Source organism: Leptodactylus fuscus, chromosome 4 (assembly GCF_031893055.1).
Source record: "Leptodactylus fuscus isolate aLepFus1 chromosome 4, aLepFus1.hap2, whole genome shotgun sequence".
Taxonomy (NCBI): domain Eukaryota; kingdom Metazoa; phylum Chordata; class Amphibia; order Anura; family Leptodactylidae; genus Leptodactylus; species Leptodactylus fuscus.
In genome coordinates, this window is record NC_134268.1 from 175,393,845 (window position 1) to 175,415,407 (window position 21,563).

The window sequence follows — 21,563 nt, forward strand, 5'->3', positions numbered from 1 at the left end:
AGGATGTAGTGGAAGTGTCTTATTGTACATCCATTATTTCAATGTTATAGTTATCATGACTGGCACGACAACATAGTATGCCCTGTGCTATATGCAGAATATGACGAAAATCCTTCGAAAATGAATGAATGAAGCTATGTTAAGGCTACTGCACTATACACGATTATATAGTATCCGTATGAGTGGGGACACTCCTTGTAGAGGGAAACCCCAGTCTATATGTGTCAGATATGTCAGTAATTTGTTGCAAAATTGACATACATCAAAGAGGTTGTCAAAGACTTGAGGCTGTTGTCCTATCCTTTAGGGTAGGTCATCAGTATCGGATCAATGGGTGTACAACACTTAGCACCCCCGTGGGTCAGCTGATATTTGGCACTGTATAAAGCCAGAAATGGTTAGCTCTGTAAACTGCATTGTGGTGGTGCTGCACTATTCCAGCACAGCATGACCACTACACAGTATACAGAGCCATCGCTTCCAGCTCCATGGATTGTCAACTGAACTGATTATAAAACATTGAGTCTTTGACAACACTTTTAAATGCATTTGTAGTATATTGCAACACTTCACATTGAACAGGGTGAAATCCACAGTAAAAATCCAGATATTTATGGTTCTCTATTGAAATAACTGTTTTCACTTGTCTTGAAGAACTCCGCTTCACTACGCCGCTGCCAATTGTAACTATCAGTGCCTGTTTGCACTGGTGGGATCTGGAGCCAGTGTCAATGATCTGGATGAGCGGGGTTGTTCCCCCCTGCACTATGCAGCGACATCAGACACCGATGGCAAGTAAGTGGTGGTCGCGTCCCGATGTGCAATTGTTTTTGTGTTACATTTCATCTGATTTAGTGGTCTCACGAAGGCTACACCAAGGAACTTCATTACATTTGTCTCTTTATGTTCATTTGAGAGAATGTAGCCTTTTAAGAAGGGCGTTCTTGGCTTGTTCTCTAGACCCGTTCTGACAGTCACACAGTCTGCCACGTTCACAAAGAACCACTTGTCTTGGCTCCTTACTTAGCCCTTTTTGTCCAGAAGTAATCTCGATAACACTGCGGAAATTCTTTGATTAATAGGACCGCTCCATTCTCACTTCATGAAATTTCAAATATATTTAAGAAAACAAAAGTTGCTGCAGTTTGTATTTTTTTTTGTAGCGACTTTTCAGTAAGTACAGGTTCTTTTTTGTTTTTTTGGGTTTTTTTTTTACATAAATGTTCTCTTGGCATCCAGATCAAATGAGCATAATCCCTTTTGTGTTTTCAGAGACCAAACCCTAGTGCCGTCTCCCAGTAATCATTCCAGAATCTGCACTGAAAGGGTTAAGCAGTGTATAGGTCAAACATTCTTTTTTTTTTTTTTCTTTTTTTTTTTGTCTTATTCTGATGGACTTTTCTTAGCGATCCTTGAAGACTAAGCGAAAATTAGAGGAAATTTAACGACAAGGATATTCATAGTTTTCTCGTCTTGTGTTTATGCTGTAAAGCCAGTAATCCAGGAAATCCTATAATCCAGCACACATCTGGATTATAAAATCTGCTCGTGATTAACCTTGTAAAATACCTGCAGGTGCAAAAATGCAAGGAGATAGTGTAGATCTCCTGTGAGAAACACAGCCTGATTCTGCCACCTAGTGGCTAACTGGAACTATAAAAATAGTCATTCATTGTACCAATAAAATGTAAGTATTTGAATGCGACTTCTCAATAGTGGCAGCATTTTTGGCCGTTTTGGTGCACGTTTTGGGTTTTTGTTTGTTTTTTTTGCGTAATATGTGAAGAGCCTCTATTGCTGAATAATGGTTCAAGCAAGTTGGGTTTTGTTTTATTTTTTTCATGAAAGTATGTTTGTTTTTTTGTTTTAGGTGCCTGGAATACCTTTTAAGAAATGATGCAAACCCAGGAATCAGGGATAAGCATGGGTATAATGCCGTTCATTATGCAGCTGCCTATGGTCATCGTCTATGTCTAGAATTGGTAAGTGTATTGTGTTCCGTTATGACTTTACATACTGATATAGGCATTGTGGGTGGGGGTAAATTTTGTTTTTAATACAGTGTTTAGTCTTGGTTAATTTTGCAATTAAAGGGATTTTCTTGGGATTCATTTCTTATGCTTCCACCAGGACTCTTCAGCAATGCATCCCAGTTATATGCCATTCTTCATTCATGACATCAGACCTGCTTGATCACCACCACTATGAATGTGTCGTCATTATTTGTCACATTCCTAGAACTATTTGTCAGTTCCTAGAACTATTTGTCAGTTCCTAGAACTGTTTTATAACTGCAAACGTGTCAGTGGTCACAGAGATCCTGTCATGTGTCCAATGAATGAATGATCCTTCTAGGATGCATTGCAGAAGTGACCTGGCACTGCAAAGGGATATGAATGTCTGAAACTATATTATTCAAATTTATTAGGAATCGGAATAGAAATGAGCTTTTGGAAAAAGTCTTTCAATCATCCCTTTCTTTATCCCTGGCATCTGACAAATAGATTTTTTTTTATAGTATACAAAGATGGCTATCACTCACGGAGTAGGACCGCCCACTGGACTCTTAAGTACATAATGAGCAGGGATTGTAGTCGCTTTATGCTGTCATTTTCCCTCAAAGCTATCAATTGCTTAGATCTCCCCTGTATAATAATCTCCCTGCAGCTTGGACACCACGACAGGTTACCATTAAATAACATAGCTACTCCATTTTAACACAGAATGTGTAATGTCATATACATGTATTGTTACTGTAATCCAAAGTTTAGAAACCTTACCAATCCTCACTTGGTAGTGGGGAATTGTCTAACATTGTGAAAGGAGCTACGTTAATGTGTCAGACAAAAGTAAGAGGTTAGAATATAGTATCTGTATTATGACTTTGTGCTTTACATTACAATTTCATGGCACATAGTAGTTCTCCAAAATGTATTGAGCTAATGATCTAATTTTATTCCTTTTTACAGATTGCTCGAGAAACACCCCTAGATGTCGTAAGTCAATCTTCTTATATGGAAATTAAGTTGGTGTTACAGTAGACATAGCTGACTATAGAATAGAATGCTATATATAGGGGTATGGGAAGAGACCTACAGCATGTAACCAAGAGTTGTGGCCTCTACTGCTCACAAAGCACAGCTCTGTACACTGTATAGCGGCTGTGCTTGGTATTACGAGGCCTCTTTCATGGTCCTTGGCCTGTGTACTGCACAGTCCAATTCCATATGAACGTGATGTTGTGGCCTGTGAAGCTGGTGTTTGTGAGCTTTGGGTGTTGAAATCTCACAAGCCAGATATTCAGGACCTATCAAGGATAGCTTATCACCTAATCTCCACTTGTCCATCTTCACAAACTCCTGACAATCCGTTCTACCCATCGATGATGTGGTACATGTAATTTAGGGATTATTCCAGGTCTTTCATAGCGAGAGCCAACATTTGTTAGCGGCCTATAGAGATGGACCCCAAGCGTGAAAAACCCCTGCACCTTCTTTTGCACACTAAAAGGAGTTGTGTATGTGAATCAGCCCCTTTCATTATTCAGTTTAGTCCTGGCAGGAGAATTATATACTAAAATAGATCATCATCTGAAAGCGAGAAGTCTCAGTTGGAGAAAGAGGAGGGAGTAGTAGGAACGCAGGTCTATAACAAATAAACTGTCCTGTGCATGTATCTTGTGGTTAATAAATACTGCTTGTGTATTTGTTGTATAACTATAAAGATTGCTAATGTGCTTTCTCTTTATCATACAGCTTATGGAAACTTCAGGTACGGACATGCTGAATGACGCAGATACTCGTGCACCAATCAGTCCTTTGCACTTAGCTGTAAGTTCTTAAAGGCGCTTTTTTTTTTTTCTATTTCAGTTTTTTAAAAATTAATGTTTGGCAGGTATATTTGGCCATCACACTCTTCCATATTTGCCAACATTTCAGCAATCAAGTTTGGGATATTTATGGTTTTCTGGCCTTTTAATTGTTGACCTGTATTAGGGATAGGTCATCAATATAAGTTCAGCGGGGTCTGACAACTGGGGAGTCCCGCAGATCAACTAAAGCTGCAGCGGAGCTCCCTCTCCTTTACAGGCAACATGACATCATGTTCTGCGGTCACATGACCTGTTCACAGCACAGAAACATTCAAGAGATTGGGTGGGCTTCAATACCAAGTATGGCTTTATGTAAATTTATTGTGCTGTGCTTGATGTTCTGTGAAGAGTCTGCAGAGCTCACTCAAACACTGTGGTCTTATCAGACAGTTGATCGGCTGGGGCCCTGCCTAGCTGTCGCCTGGTGATTTTTTTTCATCTGACCTATCCTGAGGATAGGTCATCAATTAATAACCCCTTGGAAAACCCCCCTGTAGGCTAAGGCACCACATTGCAGAAACGCAGCTTTTTTGTTGTTGCATTTTTTATTTATTTTTTTACTTTAGCCAAAGCCAATTATGGCTACAAAAGGAATGGGAAATACTGTATATAGGAAGCTCTTATATTTTTCCCTTCTGCTCAATTCTCTCCTGGCTTTGGCTCAAAAAAACGCAGCAAAAGCTACAATAAAAAAGCTGCATTTGTGCACTGTGACCTTAGCCTTAAGCCCTGCAAATGAAAGAGCAGAAACCCCAACTTTTGGGCATGATTTGCATAAACCCTGTCCCTTTTTGGACAGGTTCACCTGATTGTCCTGACAAAATCAGGACTGTCAGCGAGTACACTCTTGAGTTGTGTTGTCCTGATTTGAGATGCGTTTCTCCTTCAGCATGTACACAGAATAAGTAAGAGGGTGACACGTAAATGCAAATGAAATAAGTTCATTATTTTGCTGACTTGCGATACTATTGAAGGACCGTAAAACAGGTCTCGGTTTATTGGACAAACCAGAGATACTCTATGGGAATAAACATTCTTAAAAGCCATCAATTTAATATGAAGCCTCTTTGTAGCATAAGTATAACTTTATTTGTACATCAGCAAATCTGGCTAATTGTATTTTATTTTGTGCGTTTTTGCTAGGCTTACCATGGGCATCATCAAGCCCTGGAGGTTTTAGTGCAATCTCTACTTGACCTTGATGTACGGAACAGCACCGGCAGGACTCCTCTGGACCTTGCTGCTTTCAAAGGACACGTTGAATGTGTAGATGTTCTTATCAATCAAGGAGCATCGATTCTAGTCAAGGACTATGTTGTGAAAAGGACACCCATCCATTCAGCAGGTATGGCATACACAGCATTGAACATTACTACTTCACAATTGTATTATGGTCAGCTCATTTATAGGATTTCTGTTCACATCATTGTTGTGGCTTTTCCTATAAACAGAAGCCATCATACTTTGTGTGAGCCTCCACATGATGGATTCCAGGGGTGCTGCTTTAACAGGAAAAACAGCATTAAAAGCAAAGTCTGTGAATGAGGCTCCTGACGGACTTGTGCCACTGAATCCCACAGAAAAGGGATTAAGTGTCAGATCACTGGTCCTCTGATTTCTGGTGTGCAGTTGTAGCCAGCGCTCTATTCACTTCTATGGGGCTGGCTGAATGACCAACTTGGCAGTCTCATCGAATTGAATTCTTAGAATTCACTGCAACATACAAGCAACAAATGCATACTTGTAAAATATTGTGTATCTGTGAGATGAGGAATAGTTTAGATTCTGAGCCTTTTTTTTTTTTTTTTTTTTTTTAAAGCTATTAATGGACATTCAGAGTGTTTGAGACTCCTCATAGGAAATGCTGACATTCAGACTGCAGTGGATATTCAAGATGGAAACGGACAGTAAGTACCTTTGCATAACATCTTTAAGATACCCTGTTTGTTCTTCTTTTTCTTCTTCAAATATCACGACACCACACTTGTCCATGGTTTGTACTTGCAATACTACACACAACCTATGGACAGTTACTGAACAACCTGGACAACCCTTTTTTAAGGCTCTGTTCACTTTTGTGTTGTCACTCTTTTGGGTTCTGCAAGAATAACACAGCATGCAACCCTGTTCTTCTCCTGAAATGACAACATCCACAATAGAAATACATCAGAAGTTGATGGGAGTTACCAGATAGAATTCTGATATTTCTAAAGAGTGTTGACAGGTCCTCACTTAAAACAAGTAAAGGTACAACCAGAACAATATAATTTGATTTATGGGCAGTAATTATAATTTATTTCAGGATCAGCTCTTACTCCCCTGTACCATAACACATATTTAATATACCAATTATTTGTGCACACTTATTTAAGGGTTAATTTAAAAGGAAATCTCCATTGCTGATGTTGGCTGGAGTCAGATTTTCATAATACCCACCAAGTCACTGTCGCCCATAATTCAATCAATTCTTAGAAATGTTACCGGGGAAAAAAAATAAATAACTAAAGGTTATGGACTTAACATTAACAAAAGGGCATAATTGTCATTTCTCAGATCCAAATGGATTGAACATTGTGTTAGTCTCTGTGGACTTGGAAGTATCGGATTACCTAGAGAGTAATCAATGTTCATTTATTATATTAATAACCATAGCCTTCACTTCAATAACACAGCCAGAAGCTCTCTCCCGACTGTCCCATACACGTTCTCAGTTTGGCCGAGTGTATATGTTGTGAAAAGGGGGTCACCACTAGCGGTGGTTTTTGTCCTGCCAGATAAGAATTGGGCATTAAAATTCAATGAGCCAAGGTGTTTACTATCTGGTCATCGTTGGGAGACCCCATCAGAAGGTCTGGCCAGTTCAGTAGGTGTGTGAGGGCTTTACCCCTTTAAAAGCAAATTTACCTTAAAGGGATTCTGTCATTAAAATCATTTATTTTTTCTCGATCACACGTAGGAATAGCCTTAAGAGCTATTCTTCTACCTTTTAGATGTATTCTCTGTGCTGCTGTTTGGTAGAAATCTTAGTTTTCTTCTGTTTGCAGATGAGTTGGTACAGCACTGGGGGCGTCCCCAATGCTGCGAGAGAAATCTTCAGCGCGACCTCAGTCGTCTTCAGGAACGGCCTCTCTGCGCTTCTTCTTCCGGAGCTGGATTCCAACTATGTATGAGCAGTCGGCTCTGCCATCAGGTCTCGGAAAGAGCCGACTGTAAATGCCACAAGAAAATAGCCGCTTACACCAGCTTACTGTGTAAATGGCCATTTTTCTTGTGGCCGCAGGCATGCGCAGTCTGCTTTGCCCGAAGCCTAAAAGATTGAATCCCAAATCAGAAGAAGACACAGGGAGAGAGCATTCCAGAAGATGGAGGCGTTGTTGGAGATTTCTCTCGCAGCATTGGGGACACCCCCAGTGCTGTTTGAGTGCTGGGACTGCCCCCCAGTGCTGTGAGAGAACTCATTTGCATACAGAGGAAAATGGGATTTCTACTGAACGGCGGTGCGGAGAAGACATCTAAAGGTAGGAGAAGAATAGCCGATGTGTGATCGGGGAAAAAATGTGATTTTAGTGATTAGAATCCCTTTAAATAACAAAGTGCATTGTTCGCTAGTAGTAAGGCAGTTCTGCAAGTGCTTCCCATCTGCTGAGCTGGTCCTTCTACATTAATAATATTCACTATAAATTAGCAAATTTCCGATACATTTCAGCTGTCTCCAAGTAATCATAGCTTTCATCTCCTGCACTTTTTTCCACTTCCTTGACCTGTGTGACTGTGTATTCTGCTGGAATCTGCTTCCGCTCTCTAAGTGCATAGCTGGATGCCAGCCATAAGGGGATAGCTCTGCTGATGATGCATTTTCCTGTACAGCTTTCTTTTTCTGATTTTGTACCTTGTATTGCTTAGGACTCCATTGATGCTGTCTGTACTGAACGGACATACAGAATGTGTTTATTCATTGCTGAACAAAGGAGCCAATGTGGATGCCAAAGATAAGTGGGGAAGGACAGCGCTGCACCGTGGGGTATGCTTTTCCTGTCTTAGATCCATATTTTAAGGGTGTGTCTCTGCGGCATCCCCAGAACATTTACTATGAGTGGTAATACTTCTAGCTGCAGCATTAGTGTAATACATTGCTATAATATAGTGCAGTCTGTTAATATGACAACCATTGTACCTTGTAAGAAGCAGTCTTGTACAGGAATGGATTAACGTATTTGCCGTTCCTTGGACATATTCTGTATTTTTCATAGCAGAATGTAAAACGATTAAGTCTACTTGATGTTATTTGTTTGCTGTTCTCCTAATGGTAAGCTTTTGTTTGCTATGTGTGTTTTAGGCAGTGACCGGACATGAGGAGTGTGTAGAAGCATTGCTCCAGCACAACGCTAATTTCTTATTACGGGACTGCAGAGGTCGCACCCCTATTCATCTGGCGGCTGCTTGTGGGCATATAGGTGTTCTGGGGGCTCTCCTCCAGACTGCTGTATCTGTCGATGTTGTTCCAGCAATCGCAGACAATCACGGATACACATCCCTTCACTGGGCCTGTTATAATGGTATGCTATATTGTGATGGTGTTGTTATATTAAGTCCATGCCAATTATATAGTTTTCTTAATCCTATGACTAATCGATAATGTGATGTACCAAGTTGTGCAGGGAGATTTGTATACAGACAGTCCTACTAACCTGTATTCAGAAAGTAGCTCTATAGACAGCGGATGTGCATTCAAGTGTATTTGCAATGTGGTCATACTGGGCAGCCCCATTGGACCCAGGCCACTAAATCACTATTACCACCCTGTGTAAATTTGCAGATTGAGAAGTTGTCGCTCAGACTTTGCTATCACAGCAACTTTTGGATAACTGCAGTAAAATTGCAGGTTAGCACAACTAAACCTTTCCCACTGGGTATATAGCTACACAACAATATATATGTGTGTGTATGTATAGATATAGATATAGAGATATAGATATATAGATATAAATTTATTTATTTTTTTAAAACTATGTGAGGTTAGTCTTATTATTCTGGTATTTTGCCACTAATCTGGGTGACCTAGTCTCCATTCTACCCCATGTGATTTTTTTTTTTTTTTTTGTGATTGAAATAGTGTATTTCAAATAGGGGCATATAACAAACTGTAACCACTTGCTGTACAGCCTATCCCAAGCATTGTTTTCTCTCTGTACACTGTAAGACTCTGCCAACTAAGTTAGGCTTAATTCACATCTGCACTATGGTCTCCATTGTTTGGGTCTGCTAGGGGACCCGAATGATGGAGAGCTGGCCCGCTGAAACACCAGTTACACACAGAGACCACTAGACCATGGACTGTAATGGGGTCTGCCGTGTGTGCACTGTAAAGCGGCAGAGAAAAGATTCCTCCGTGCAGGACTTTTCTCTTTTAATTTCCAGCTGTCTCTGCAATGGAGTTTCCAACAGTGTGTTATCCTTCTAAGGGCTAGTTCACATGGGGCTAGGGACCGCGTATTTTAGTCCTGATTTTGACGCAGGAAGCAGTGTCAGAATAGGACCCAAATGCGCCTGTCGCGGCTTCCGAAAGTCGCAGCTTCCTGCTCCGGAGTAGGCCCAAATGAATGGGCCTAGTCCAGAGGGTGCTGTCGCTGAATCAGCCGCGGAATCCACCTGAAAGGCAGCTCGCTGCTTGTTTCCGTGAGCGGGAACACATCGCTCACAGAGAAAAGGACGCTAGCTGTCTACATAGACCTCGATTGTGAGGGGGCGGATTTTGAGGTGAATTCGGCATCAAAATCCGCCCCCTCTTGCCCCGTGTGAACGAGCCCTAAACACTCTGTACAATAACCTTGTTAGAGGTGCAGGTATTTGATGTAGAAGGATTAAATAGAAAGTATATATTTGGAAATATTCAGAATTCTAAGTACTGCAGCTTTTTCTCCACCCACTATAGATCGGAAAAAAATTAATTCCCTATAGTTTTTATATCCAGAAATTTTTTAGTGAGTTGTCATAAAATTGTCGTTGATTCTCCTTACAGGTCATGATGCTTGTGTAGAACTGCTGCTGGAACAAGAAGTATTTCAGAAAATGGAAGGAAATTCATTTAGTCCCCTGCATTGTGCAGTGTAAGTGGGTCCGCGAGTAATAAGGCTATTTATAGTCTGCGACATCATCATTCTGTTTTTAACCATTTTTTTTCCTCTTGTTTTTAGCATAAATGACAATGAAGGTGCTGCAGAAATGCTAATAGACACATTAGGTACAAGCATAGTGAATGCAGTGGACTCCAAAGGAAGGTACGTATAACAGTCATGAGATTTTTGATTTCCACAAAGGTTGTCATTGGTAATATAATTTATAGTTGTAATAAGAGGAGGGGGTTACAAATCCTGTAGTCAAACTAAAATGTGTCTAACCCAAGTGCACTTAACTATAGCCTATACTGATCTCCTAAGTGGATATTTTTATGTCTTTGCAGGACGCCTCTTCATGCTGCAGCTTTTACAGACCACGTTGAATGTTTGCAGCTTTTGCTCAGCCATAATGCTCAAGTAAATGCTGTAGATTCTTCTGGGAAGACTCCACTAATGATGGCTGCCGAAAATGGGCAAACCAATGCAGTAGGTAAGAATGCCAGATCACAACAGTCCTCCTAGTCAGCTCTGCATAGAGGCCAGACTTGTATGATAGGTTACCTAGCTGTCTGCGGCCAGGACCCCCCACTGTGCAGGGAACAATTCCTAGGGGATGCCATGATAAATTAGCCCTGTGGATTCTTCATTCAGTATCATGGAGGACCCCACTGATCATAAAGTGATGGCAAATCTTAATGATATCTCTTCACTTTACAAAGTGAGATTATGCCTTTGAGTAAACCTATCGCCTAACTTTGGAACACTATAACACTATGGACCGACTGTTAAGTGTGCCAAATATCCCCCTATTCTGCCTGTCTGCAGGGGATTTATAAAGAAAAACCCTTATTCTTGCCTAGGCAGGACATGGGCTTCCTTCTGCTTCTCAGAGTAGCATGGGCAGCCACATTTATAACAGTACAAGGTAGATGTCCTGATGCAGACTTCACTGACGCCTACAATCCTATACATTTTGAACACCAGGGGGTGCTATTCCAAGCAAATAATTGCAATGTTTCTATACAGAAGCTTTTTAATAATGACGCCTCACAAATTTTCTCTACAACGAATATTCACTTTACAGTTAGCCATTTGTTTCGATGGCACAACCTTTCTAAAGGTCTATTCACAGCTTGACCTATGTAAGCAGTGTAGCACAAACAGCCACACTTTATGAACTTCTGTAACTCCGGTTTTCTTCTGTGAGCATTATGGGAGTACAGTAGAACAGCTAGGTCTACCGGCCCCCGTAACTCCCTACGACCTCAGGGAAAGGCTGAGCAGATGGGAATGATAGTTTAAAGGGGTCTCCCGGATTATTGTATTAAACTTCCCCTAGGGTTAAAAAATTAAGTGTACTCCTACTTGTCAGTTTGCTCGGAGAGTCTGCATTCAGTTCTTGGTTTTCCTAACCGGCAGCTGGCATGCTAGTGTTTAAGCCAACAAGGCTGGGCAGCGAGGCCTTGCTCTAACAAAGCTTTGTACAAAAGTACACCAGCCAATCATTGGCTGAACAACAGACAATCAGTGGTTAAATATTGATGCTTTGTTTGAACCTGGCACCGCAGCTTAGCTAGTGATTGGCTGACAAATTTGTGCCCAAGACCCGGGTCCCGGGGTAGAAACTCTCAGTAGGAACCTTAATGCAAAAGGAAATGGGGGAAGGGGAAAAACACAGCCCAACAAGAAAAAACTCCGGATGTTTCATAAAGTAACAATGTCCATATATGTCCGATTCGCGGACTAACTCACGGCTCTGTAGAATCAAATCAGGTGCACGGACCAGGGTCTCCGTCGGCTCGGAGCGATATGCGGCAAAAAGTTGTGGAGTTCAGCAACCGGGTTAAAATATCAAAAAACTTTAATGATTACCATTTAAAAATATTAACGTGCAACAAAACAACAAACCATACCCCGGCAATATAAGGATAAGCAGTACTGGCTGACGCGTTTCGGAATTTAGCGTTCCTTAGTCATAGCCAGTACTAATAACGCTAAATTCCGAAACGCGTCAGCCAGTACTGCTTATCCTTATATTGCCGAGGTATGGTTTGTTGTTTTGTTGGACGTTAATATTTTTAAATGGTAATCATTAAAGTTTTTTGATATTTTAACCTGGTTGCTGGACTCCACAACTTTTTGCCGCTCAGTAGGAACCTTGACTGAACAAGATGGGTATTCACTGCTTATCATGTTAAGTAGCACCATAGTTTGCCAGTAGGTGTCACTAGAAAATATAAATATTGCAGAATACAGTTCCTGCAGTACCAACTAATAGTGCTGATTGACTTTTATTTTATTTTTTTAATTAACTTATGAGCTTATATTAACATATCAATATCTAAATAGAAAATCAGTGGTAAAATAGTGTCCCAGTATTTTTTTTTTCTCCTATAGTGTCAGCCCTCTTTTTTTTTTTAATTTTCTTTTTTTAGATTGCTTTTAATGGGTTTTGTTGTGAGTTGTCACACTGCGGTGAGTTATCAGATTCAAGCTCCTGTATGTTGATTATAGGGTTAAAACAATGGATTGGTATATACCCGAGCCTACTGTAATTCTTCCTGAACCATCTGATGCACAGTTTCCCAGGCATTCATATTGAGCAAAATGTAACCTACGCAATATCACCATTGTCACACAGCCTTTAATCCATCAATAAATACAAGAGAATCCATAATAATATACCTGATATTATACAAGGGATAAAAATTTAAATAGAATAGGCCGCGCTAATGGGAGTTAAATTCAAGTTACTAAAAACAGTGCTCTTTTTGACTATATAGTAATATATACTTGTTTTAGCGCCTTAAATTAGGGAAATGGGCATAAACAAGTTTTCCGAATCACCATCTGTGTTTGGCAGCGTCTTCTATTTATTTAATAAACTACTGTATAAAAATACCAAGGACAACTCCTTTTTTTTTCACCTGTGAAGAGCGTGGAGTAGGTCTTTCAGGGTATATCCCCCAGTTGTATTTTTCACAATACCTGATATTATGTTATATTATATATGGTATATATAATTGGGGCAGTTTAGGTGGAACTCAATTGAGCAATAAATAAGAAAAATTAATATATACAAATACTATTAATTTCCACTCACAAATTGCAATTATTGCAGCTAAAAATTCATATAGACAACAGAAATATCTTACCACCCCAATGTGCCTTTTGCAATGGCTTCATCCAGATAGTCACTTGTATGGTTCATCTATATTGAGAAGCCTTAGTGCAGATTATACAGGACTTATTAAAGGGGTTGTCCTATTACATACACTAGGGGTTAAATGTCACATCACTGACCCCCAGTGATCAGGAGAATTTGGGGTCCTGAAGGTTCCCTGCCCCCTCCATGTGAATAATGCACCAGTACACTTATGTGGCTTGTGCTTCACTCCCTTGTATTAGGTTGTCAGAGATTGTAGTCCTGGCGGGCCCATAGCAGTAAATGGTCTCAGTCTCATTCACAGGAAAAATGCAGGGGTGACTTTTGGTTCCCTGTTCTCCTGAACGCTGGGGGTCGAAGTGGACAGATTCCCCAGCAAAGTGACACTTATACCAAATTTTGTGGATAGGGGATTTGTATGTAATGACTTTTTGGTGTCTGAAGTTCTCAGAACTTGGTTTTGTCTCATGGGTCTCAGATAGGAAGGCAAAGACTTTCATGGATGATCTTTTTATTCAGAAAGTTTATTACAGATAAAATAATCTCTGATACCGTATGGCTGGAGTCACATAGCATGTTTAAGTTTCATGGGTTAGACCTGCGTCTGTAAGATGCAATGCAGACATGTGGCCGTGCAAGCCCATCTAATGCATTTTGGGACTAATGTTCCTTTGCATGTGTGAAGACAAGACGGGTAGTTGAAAACTTCTTTTTAGAATTTTTATTTTTTTCTGCAATAAACATTCTTCCTGGATAATAAGACTGTCCGTGGAAGTCTTAGTGCCTTGTTTGGTGTTAGATCAGTCTAAGAGATGTTTTTTCACCCGTTATGACCATTATTTTATGGGGGTCCCCTATCAGAGGACTGATGTGTGCAATACACATACATCATGGCTGTACGTCTGTCTTTAGATATGTGTTTTGTACCTTTATGGTGGTATTAACTATAACCTTTATAATCATCTGTATGGACATAGATGCGCTTAATCCCTTTTTTCTCTTTTTCAGAGGTGTTGGTTAGCAGTGCTAAAGCCGATCTAACTCTGCAAGATAACAACAAGAATACTGCACTACATTTGGCATGCAGTAAGGTAAGTGGCTGTACATGGTGGAGTAACATAGTTGTTAAAAGCTTTTGTCCAGTATTGCAGACTAGGTTCACATCTGTGCCAGGCTCTCTATCGTTAAAGTCCATGAACACCGTCGGGCACCATTATTCCACTGGGGGACACAGCACCCTGGGATATAATCTATTTATCGTCACTAATAATAATTAACATTGATTTAAAACATAAGTATTTGGTTTTCAAATATTTATTTGATGTGCTTTTTTTTATCCAAGTAAAACTGCTTACGTGTAATTTATTAAAATAGTATTATACAGATATTTTTCTAGGATTCGAGAACTTTGTTATTGTGTAATGATGGCAGTGCATTTTATTTGTCCCTCTTGTATAGGGTCATGAAACCAGTGCCTTGTTAATATTAGAGCAAATTACTGACCGAAACCTCATCAATGCAACCAATGCAGCTTTGCAAACGTAAGTGATTAATATTGCAATAGTCCGTATATCAGCGAGCCACCAAAATGACTCTGATACAAATCTCAACACTTTTCTGGGTTCTTTTTTTTTTTGCTTATATATGAGAGTCTTTAAAGGGGTTGTTCAGGAGAACTAGAAATCTTTACGCTAATCTAAACTCCCTCCTACTTTATACATTTTTGATTAATAATGTAATTTAGAATTACCCATATCCCTGGGCAGCCATGTAACCACCCCATGGACATTTTCTCCTTATCCGGTGACAATCCATTTCCCGATTTCCAAAATGGATCAGTACTACTACTCCCCCACCCCTTTATACTTACCCTCCAGACTTTTTCTGGCAAGACTGTTCCTCCCTCTGTAATGATTCTGCTAGGTGTGTGTGCTCTTCTCCACTGTGTGCTGTGCTGCCAGTAATTCACCTCTATTGCGCATGTGCAGTAGAGGTGGATAATCGCTGGAGGAGAACCCCTTGCACAGACTGAATCAGTAGAGGAAGAGGGTGCATCTCATAGGAAGAAGCATGGAGGCTAAGTATATAATATGGCTCAGTGGTTGGGCTGGGTGGGTAGGGAAGGGTGGGATAGTTAGAGAGACAAGGAGGGGGTTGTATGGAAGGAAGGTGGGGGCTAAAGTGAGAGGGGTTAGTGTGGAAGTTACATAGCAGGAAGCTGAAGCATGTAAACAAAAACAGGAGATACCAGAAGCTCCCAGAGACACCCAGGAATCACTCAAAACACTGCTAAAAGAATATGGGTGTATTTATTAACCCATTGGTAGCACTTAGACATTTAAAAAAATTAAAAATGTTGCCTGGAAAAGCACTTTAAGTATCCCTTGCAAATTTTGTTCTTGTCGCATAAGGTAATCTGAAGATAAAATGATTGTTTTATACATATTATTTTGCAGACCTCTGCATGTAGCTGCTCGAAATGGGTTAACGGTTGTTGTCCAAGAACTTCTGGGCAAAGGAGCGAGTGTATTGGCAGTCGATGAAAATGGTACTTGATTAACTCAATAGGAAACAGATTGGGACAGATTTACTAAGCTAAATGCACCGACATTCTGTCTTAAAGTGGTTGTCCAGCCCTAAATGTTTGTTTATACTGTTGACCTATCCAAAGTACTTGATCTGTAGGGGTCTGACACCTGAACCCCACACAGATCTGCTGTTCTTGGTGTTGGAAGTTACAGTGGTGAGCGCATGCAGGCTTTCATATTACAATAGGAGTTTTGTCTGCTGTATAACAGTGTGGTTCAGAGGAACCGTTGCTCCTTTTACTTCGCTAGGAGAGTCTGTAAAACTTCCCAGCCATTAGGCCTTTTTTTGACACCTGGAGGCTACCAGAACAAGCTGATCTGTGCAGGGTCTGGGTGTCTGACCTCCACAGAATCACATACTGATGAATGATCCTATGAGTAGATCATCCTTTTGGTGTTTGACAATCCCTTTAGTTTGCATTAAAAAAAATTCTGACCTATATGCTGTACGTCATTTTTATGTGTTCTAGATATTTCATGTTTTGGTTTTTTTCTGCATTTTGGGGCTGTGACTTTTTAATAGGTATGGCATTGTGAAACGGGGCACAGCTTAAAGGACCACTAAGATCTAATCTGTTGGGGGTCTGACACCCACCACCCGTTTCATTAAGCTGTTCTGAGCAGCTGATACACAAATAATGGCGCTATCTTACAGGGCTATCTACTTCTTACTCCATTCTCTATGTATCAGTTGCTAAGAAGATGTCCGACCCCAACAATTTGGTATTGATGATCTTATCCTATAGGATAGATCATCATTAGTCTTGGTCTGGAAAACTTCTTTAAAATGGGTCAGCATGTGCCAGAATTGTGCAAGGTTTTAGTAGAAAATAAGCCAAATAACAGGTGCTGGGAAATGCAACTAGACAGTCTGAGGATGCCCCACATTTTATCACCAGCACCAGCCCTGTGATAAATCTGGAGCATTTTTAGAAGGTCTTGTCTAAGGGCCGGTTCACACTAGCGCCCGATCTCCATTTTGCAGGTTTCAGTTTCCTGCCCGAGAAACTGGACAGGAGACTGAAACCGGCAGGCAGTTTTCAAACCCATTCATTTGAATGGGTTTGAAAAGTGTCTGCTCTCTGATGAAACTTTTTTTTTTTTTTTTTACCCGTACACAGTCGGACATGTAGGACTTTGTATTCGGTTATTTAAAAAAAATAAATAAATGTTTTGCCACGGAGAGCAAAAGACTCTCACAGACGCTCACCGGCGGACACTGAATTCCAGTTTCCATCTTCTGCCGACAGAAAACTGAAACCTGCATAACGGAGATTGGGTGCAGGTGTGAACTCACCCTAAGTTTGCACTGTCTACATTTTAGACAGGGTTTGTAAATCTGCCCCATTGATTTTCTATTACTTGTGCTAACATTTTCTTGTATTTTCCCTCTTTCTAATTTCTCCCTCAGTTGCTTCCTCTCTGTCTCACAATCTCTTACTATATCTATCGCTTGAGCTCTCTCTTTCGTGGTCTCTCTCCCCCTGTTTACCCCTCTTGCTCTCTGTATGTGTGTGTATGTGTATATTTATCTTGCACTCCTCAACATTCAAATTGCAACGTCAGGAAGGAAAAGTCCTGGAATTCTGGAAATTGCAGGGTCAATAGACTAGTTTTGTCGATCACACATAGGAATAGCCTTGAGAGAGGCTATTCTTCTCCTACCTTTAGATGTCTTCTCCGCGCCGCTGTTCGGTAGAAATCCCCGTTTTTGTCTGTATGCAAATGAGTTCTCTCGCAGCGCTGGGGGCGGGCCCCTGCGCTCAAACAGCACTGGGGGTGGGCCCCTGCGCTCAAACAGCACTGAGGGCATTCCCAATGCTGTGAGAGAAACCTCCAGCACCGCCTCCATCTTCAGGAATGGCTTCTCTGCGCATCTTCTTCCAGAGCTGGGTTTAAACTTCTAGGCCTCAGGCAGAACAGACTGCGCGTGCCCACTGGGCACAAGAAAATGGCTGCTTACACAGCGAAAACTGTGATTTCTACCAAACGGCGGTTCAGTGAAGACATCTAAAGGTAGGAAAAGAATAGCCTTTCTTAAGGCTATTCCTACGTGTGATCGACAAAAAAATGCCGTTTTAATGATAGAAAAAAAAAATATTCAAAATATCTCAATATATTCAGTATCAAGTATGAGCGCCACACACAGAAATACATGAACTTACACGCCTTGGCATGCCCTCAGTGAGATTATTAATGGTTGTCTGAGGAATGTTATGCCATGATGAATGCTCTTGGGCACGCAGATCTTCAATATTGGATGCTGGCAGCTCCCGTTTCAATTGCAGACCATTGATGTCCTAGTTGTGCTAGGTCGGAGACATGCAGGCAATGTAGACTGTTCATAGCAGCGCATACAGCATGCAACTTGGCATTGTCCTGTTGAAAAACTGCTCCTAGGCTTTGGGGTAAAACCAATGGAACCTCAAGCTGTTAGTGTATCTTTAATAATCCAGCTGCTTTATATTATGCCATCCCACTCATAACCTCTGGAGAGTTAGTTAGGACCATTGTGCTGTTCCACTGTGAAGGCCTTTTTATTGTGCACGTTGTCTCCATGCCAATCTCCAGTTATCATTGTGTCCTAGACAAAAGCTGCACTACATTTCAGCCTCCATTGTCCACTTGCTGTGCACTATGATAGCATTTGAGAGCAGTGGTGTAAGGTGAATGGAACACCTGTAGCTGGCCATCTGGCTTGTAGCACAAATGCCATGGTTTGGTATGTGACGTACAATTTCACTTGTAGTACAGAATGGACCGTTACATGTCATTCTTACAATAAGACATTACATCTGTGCGGAGGTTCTCCTCCATGGAGCTCTTGCCCCTTCTTCATTGTTCTCCTGAACATTGGGACATGAAACCTTGAGCAATGCCGACTTCTCAGCCTAGGCATGTAGATATTGGATGGAGTGATAAACCAAGATCTCTCAGTTCAAGGATTCCACCCCTTACAGTTTGACAATTGGTCATAACTGGCTCAGTGACTAGGAGGCGTTGTAGTGTCATCTTACCCCACTTGATTCAATTTTTGAGGTTTCCCATAACTAAAATTTTGCTTTCAATCTGGCTTTTCTGCCTCTCCCACACGCTACAGATCGGAGCTTCAAAATTTGATCTTTTTCGGATCTTGGCGACACCTGTTACCTTTGAATTTTGCAGTACTTTACAGCTTGTTCTTCTTGGTGTTGCAATTTCAATGTTGAGTGTATATATTATTATAGATCAGTTTGTAATACTATGTATATTCCTTATATGATCCTTTAATTCATTGCAATGTCTCCTGTAATGCAGGCTACACACCAGCATTGGCATGTGCTCCAAATAAGGATGTTGCTGACTGTCTGGCTCTTATATTGGCCACCATGATGCCGGTCTCATCATGCAGCACAATGCCATCCCTCACTTTAAATCACTACACCAATCCCTCAAAGACTGTCACTTTTGACTCTTTGCCTATCATGAGAAGCGAGCACAGTTCTTACTGCAGTTTCAACAATATCGGCAGGGAAGACGGATATCCGTACACAGAAGAAGACGAGCTCAATGACTCAGACTCTGAGACCTACTGAGGTTCCTCAAGAGACCAGATTTTAAGTTCTTTCACTTGTGCAACCCGAAAGAGTTCTCTTCCCCGTTCTGCCACAATGGCCAGATTTATAGGGGTTAAATTATCACATAAAGTGTTTTTGTTTCGTTTTTTTTTTCTTTTTAAAAACATACACTGATTTGATGACTAACTTTGCAAATGTTTTAATCTGACCCATTTTCTTGGATAAGAATCCTTTCTACATCTGAATTAAATGTTCTATACGAGTCTGGAACCTGTCGTGGGGAAAAGGAAACGCGGGAACGGAGGATCCAAGGACTTTCAAGCAGTCGTTACTGTTTTATTTAACGTTTTATTGTCTGTGTCGAGAGGATCTTTTATAATGCGGGGCATAGCAGTCCAGTCAGCAGACACCAGTCAGCAGACTCCTATTATTGTACAGGAAACACTATAATAAACATTGTATAAATAAATTGAAACAATTTTGATGGCAATAAATGAATTTGGTACATCTGGCATTGTGTGTACATCAGTTTGCCAAAGGACCAAATAACTTTTTTCTTTTTTTCTTTTTTTTTTTTTTTAATTTCTGCAAATGGTTTTTTGGATGTAAAATGACTGGAATCCGTTAATCTAGAACTGTGCATCTAATCTTTATTTCTAGGTCTTGTTTCTCTCTGTCCATGCCGAGAATCTGTCCAGAATAGGATTTATTTTATTTTTTTCCCCCCACTTTTTGGATAACAGGAGCGGAACAGGATTATTTTGTTAATATTTTCCTTGCTGTTCACTATTGGATAATATTGTATAGGGAATCAATAATTGTTGTGTTTTTCTGTTAATACTTTTAAGTGGCCCTATTGGTATGTACCCACGGATGAACATGTGTGGCGGGATTCCTCATGTTCATTTGGTCTTAAGTTAAAATAAAATCCAAAATTAAATATGACTTGACTATTTAGAATGGATACTTGCATTGTTAGTAAAATAACCAGACTTTTACTTTATCGTAATGTGAAATTATTTGTGAAGTGAGTAACCACTGAAAACCAGTATTATGGCATTACAATGTGTTAGGGGTTTTCAGATACTAAAATATTGATGACCCAACCTTCAGTCATCGATAGTTGATTGGCGGACCCCTCAACAATCTAATATCTGAAGAGACCATGGTATTTAGATTGCACCATACATTGTTTAGTGAATCTGCTTGGTATTGCAGCTCAGCCTCATTCACATGAAGGGGACTGAGCTGCAAACGGGCCATATAACCAATAAATGTGACATCAGGTGTTGGACCGCTACTTATGTTATTGATGGCCTATCCAAAGGTCCTCAATATTTTAGCCCTCAAAATAAACCTTTAAGGCTGAGGCCTGAGGTTGTGGAAAAGCTATTTTTTTATTTTTATTTTTTTTTTTTTTTTTTTATTGCACATTTTTGCTGCATTTCTTTGAGCCAAAGTCAAGGGTGGCTTCAAAAGGAATAGAAATATAAAGCAAGCACTTATACTTCTCCCTACTGCTAAATCCGTGCCTGGCTTTGGTTTAAAAAAAACAAAAGAAAACTGCAAAATCTGCAACATAAAACGCCTCATATTCCATAAACATATGGCCTCAGCATAAAGCAGATCCAGGTACAAATGTAACCCTGGAACCATACGTGGGGTGTTTGGTGCTGTTTTTAAGCCAAAACTTGTAGTGGATTTAGTGGAATGAAGACGCATAAGATCTTCCTCTATATTTCCAAATATTTCGTATCTACTCCTGGATTTTGTTCAAACAATGTACGAAATTGTGATTTTTTTTTTTGATTTTTTTTTTTAACCTCATAGAAAAAGTAAAATGTGACCATAGCTTATCTGTGAGAATTTGACTTAGACTGAACACATCCCACAATTTATTTTTTTTTGTTTTTTTAAATCGCTCACACTTTCAGCAAATCTGTTAAATTGAAGTATAGGCATTAAACTAAAGGAATTTTATTAGAATAATTTTGACCAAGTGTTTAAAGGATCTTTTGGCTTCCCTGATATTACTATTTCATTAAAAGTGTGAGTCTCCATTAAGTAACAATTCTGGGGCATCTTATCTTTGGTTTCTGTTCTAAAAAAAATAAATTACCGTCTGGGGGTTTTGTCTCCTATATACTTTCACATTGTCAAAGCAACAGACCCCGTTATAGGCAATGGCATCCACCAGGCTCAATGTGTAACCACTGTTGTAGCAGTCCGGGGACCTGAACGACAGAGCTGGTGCTTGTGCAAAAT

The 21,563-nt window shown here is 40.3% G+C and overlaps 1 protein-coding gene across 2 annotated transcripts in view; it reads left to right on the forward strand.

Annotated features, from left to right (window-relative positions):
* The window catches only part of ANKRD28 (ankyrin repeat domain 28), a 113,259-nt gene extending 92,601 nt beyond the window's left edge, over positions 1-20,658 (forward strand). For both annotated transcript variants that reach the window (XM_075271413.1, XM_075271412.1), the window contains exons 14-28: positions 655-795; positions 1,871-1,982; positions 2,970-2,996; positions 3,756-3,830; positions 5,015-5,216; positions 5,691-5,778; positions 7,775-7,892; positions 8,208-8,427; positions 9,891-9,978; positions 10,066-10,149; positions 10,332-10,477; positions 14,162-14,244; positions 14,612-14,694; positions 15,610-15,701; positions 19,039-20,658. In XM_075271413.1, coding sequence (XP_075127514.1) covers positions 655-795; positions 1,871-1,982; positions 2,970-2,996; positions 3,756-3,830; positions 5,015-5,216; positions 5,691-5,778; positions 7,775-7,892; positions 8,208-8,427; positions 9,891-9,978; positions 10,066-10,149; positions 10,332-10,477; positions 14,162-14,244; positions 14,612-14,694; positions 15,610-15,701; positions 19,039-19,316 — 1,837 coding nt within the window. In that variant the 3' untranslated portion in view covers positions 19,317-20,658. The remainder of the gene's footprint in view (positions 1-654; positions 796-1,870; positions 1,983-2,969; positions 2,997-3,755; positions 3,831-5,014; positions 5,217-5,690; positions 5,779-7,774; positions 7,893-8,207; positions 8,428-9,890; positions 9,979-10,065; positions 10,150-10,331; positions 10,478-14,161; positions 14,245-14,611; positions 14,695-15,609; positions 15,702-19,038) is intronic.
* Positions 20,659-21,563: the final 905 nt, after the last annotated feature.